At 44.3% G+C, this 1,031-nt stretch overlaps 1 protein-coding gene across 1 annotated transcript; it reads right to left on the reverse strand.

Moving 5' to 3' along the window:
- Window positions 1–404: 404 nt before the first annotated feature.
- Window positions 405–800, reverse strand: LOC144639705 (uncharacterized). The gene has a single exon (XM_078499010.1). The coding sequence runs from the start codon at window positions 798–800 to the stop codon at window positions 405–407; it is 396 nt and encodes a 131-aa protein (XP_078355136.1).
- Between the last annotated feature and the right edge of the window lie 231 nt (window positions 801–1,031).

The following is a 1,031-nucleotide window of genomic DNA, read 5'->3' on the forward strand; positions in this document are numbered from 1 at the left end:
ATTTTCTTAAGTTAGTCAGATTTGACATACTTCCGACCTACTTATACTCGACGTATAACATGTCTCAGACGGATTGGTTGTCTGGAGGTATTATTCGATGTCTTATTTTTCCAGTCCAAGTTCCCTGAGCGTTCGAAACTGGGCGTGCATGTCAATGCTTAAGAAACATTTATACAACGTTTGCAACACTGTAAATGGCCTTAAACAGAATCGCATTAGGGACAGACCATTAGAAAAGTGATGGGGGGGGGGGGGGAACAAAAAAAAATTTATGCAAGCCAAAATGGTAAGAAAAAAAAATTCGTGCAAAGGAAAAGGCAAAGAAAAAAAATTCGTGCAGAAAGAAAGGTCCTATTAAGCACTGAGAATACCTGTCATCATTTAACACTTGATGAGATCAATTGTTACTCCTCTTCGTGCATAGATACACATAAGGCCTCAACCAAAAAGCGCCATTGGCTACGGTCGGCCGCTGCTCGTTCGAGGTGGCCCCATGTCCATTCGTTGTCCCTCATTTCTCTTTCCACTGTCCTTCTCCAAGTTTCTTTTGGGCGACCTCTCTTTCTACGGCCATCGGGGGTCCATCTAAGGGCGACTCTTGGTAGGTCTGTAGGCATCATACGAAGGACATGACCAATCCATCTCCATCTCCTTCGCTGCACTTGCTGTGTGATGGTTTCTGTTCTTGTAATTCTACGCAGCTCATAGTTTGAGATTGTGTTTGGCCAAAATATGCGGAGAATCCTTCGTAGACACCTATTCTGGAAGACTTCTAGCTTGTGGCTAATGGTCTTGGTCATCTTCCAGGATTCCGCACCATACAAAAGAGTACTTAAGACATTGCTCTTGAAGAAACGGATCTTGGTTTTCTGGCTGATGTTTCTGGATTTCCAAGTACTCCGAAGAGAGGCAAAAACCTGACTTGCCTTTGAAATCCGAGCTAGGATCTCTTCCTAGGCCTACTCTGGGACCCAAAATCGCCCAAAGTCGCCAAAAATCGCCTAAAGTCGCCCAAAATCGCCTAAAGTCGC

This window comes from Oculina patagonica, unplaced genomic scaffold (genome assembly GCF_052425735.1).
Source record: "Oculina patagonica isolate OP01 unplaced genomic scaffold, crgOcupat unplaced1203, whole genome shotgun sequence".
Taxonomy (NCBI): domain Eukaryota; kingdom Metazoa; phylum Cnidaria; class Anthozoa; order Scleractinia; family Oculinidae; genus Oculina; species Oculina patagonica.

Excerpts from the sequence above, each read along its gene's own strand:
- LOC144639705 (XM_078499010.1), bottom strand. The coding sequence starts at position 800 with ATGACCAAGACCATTAGCCACAAGCTAGAAGTCTTCCAGAATAGGTGT.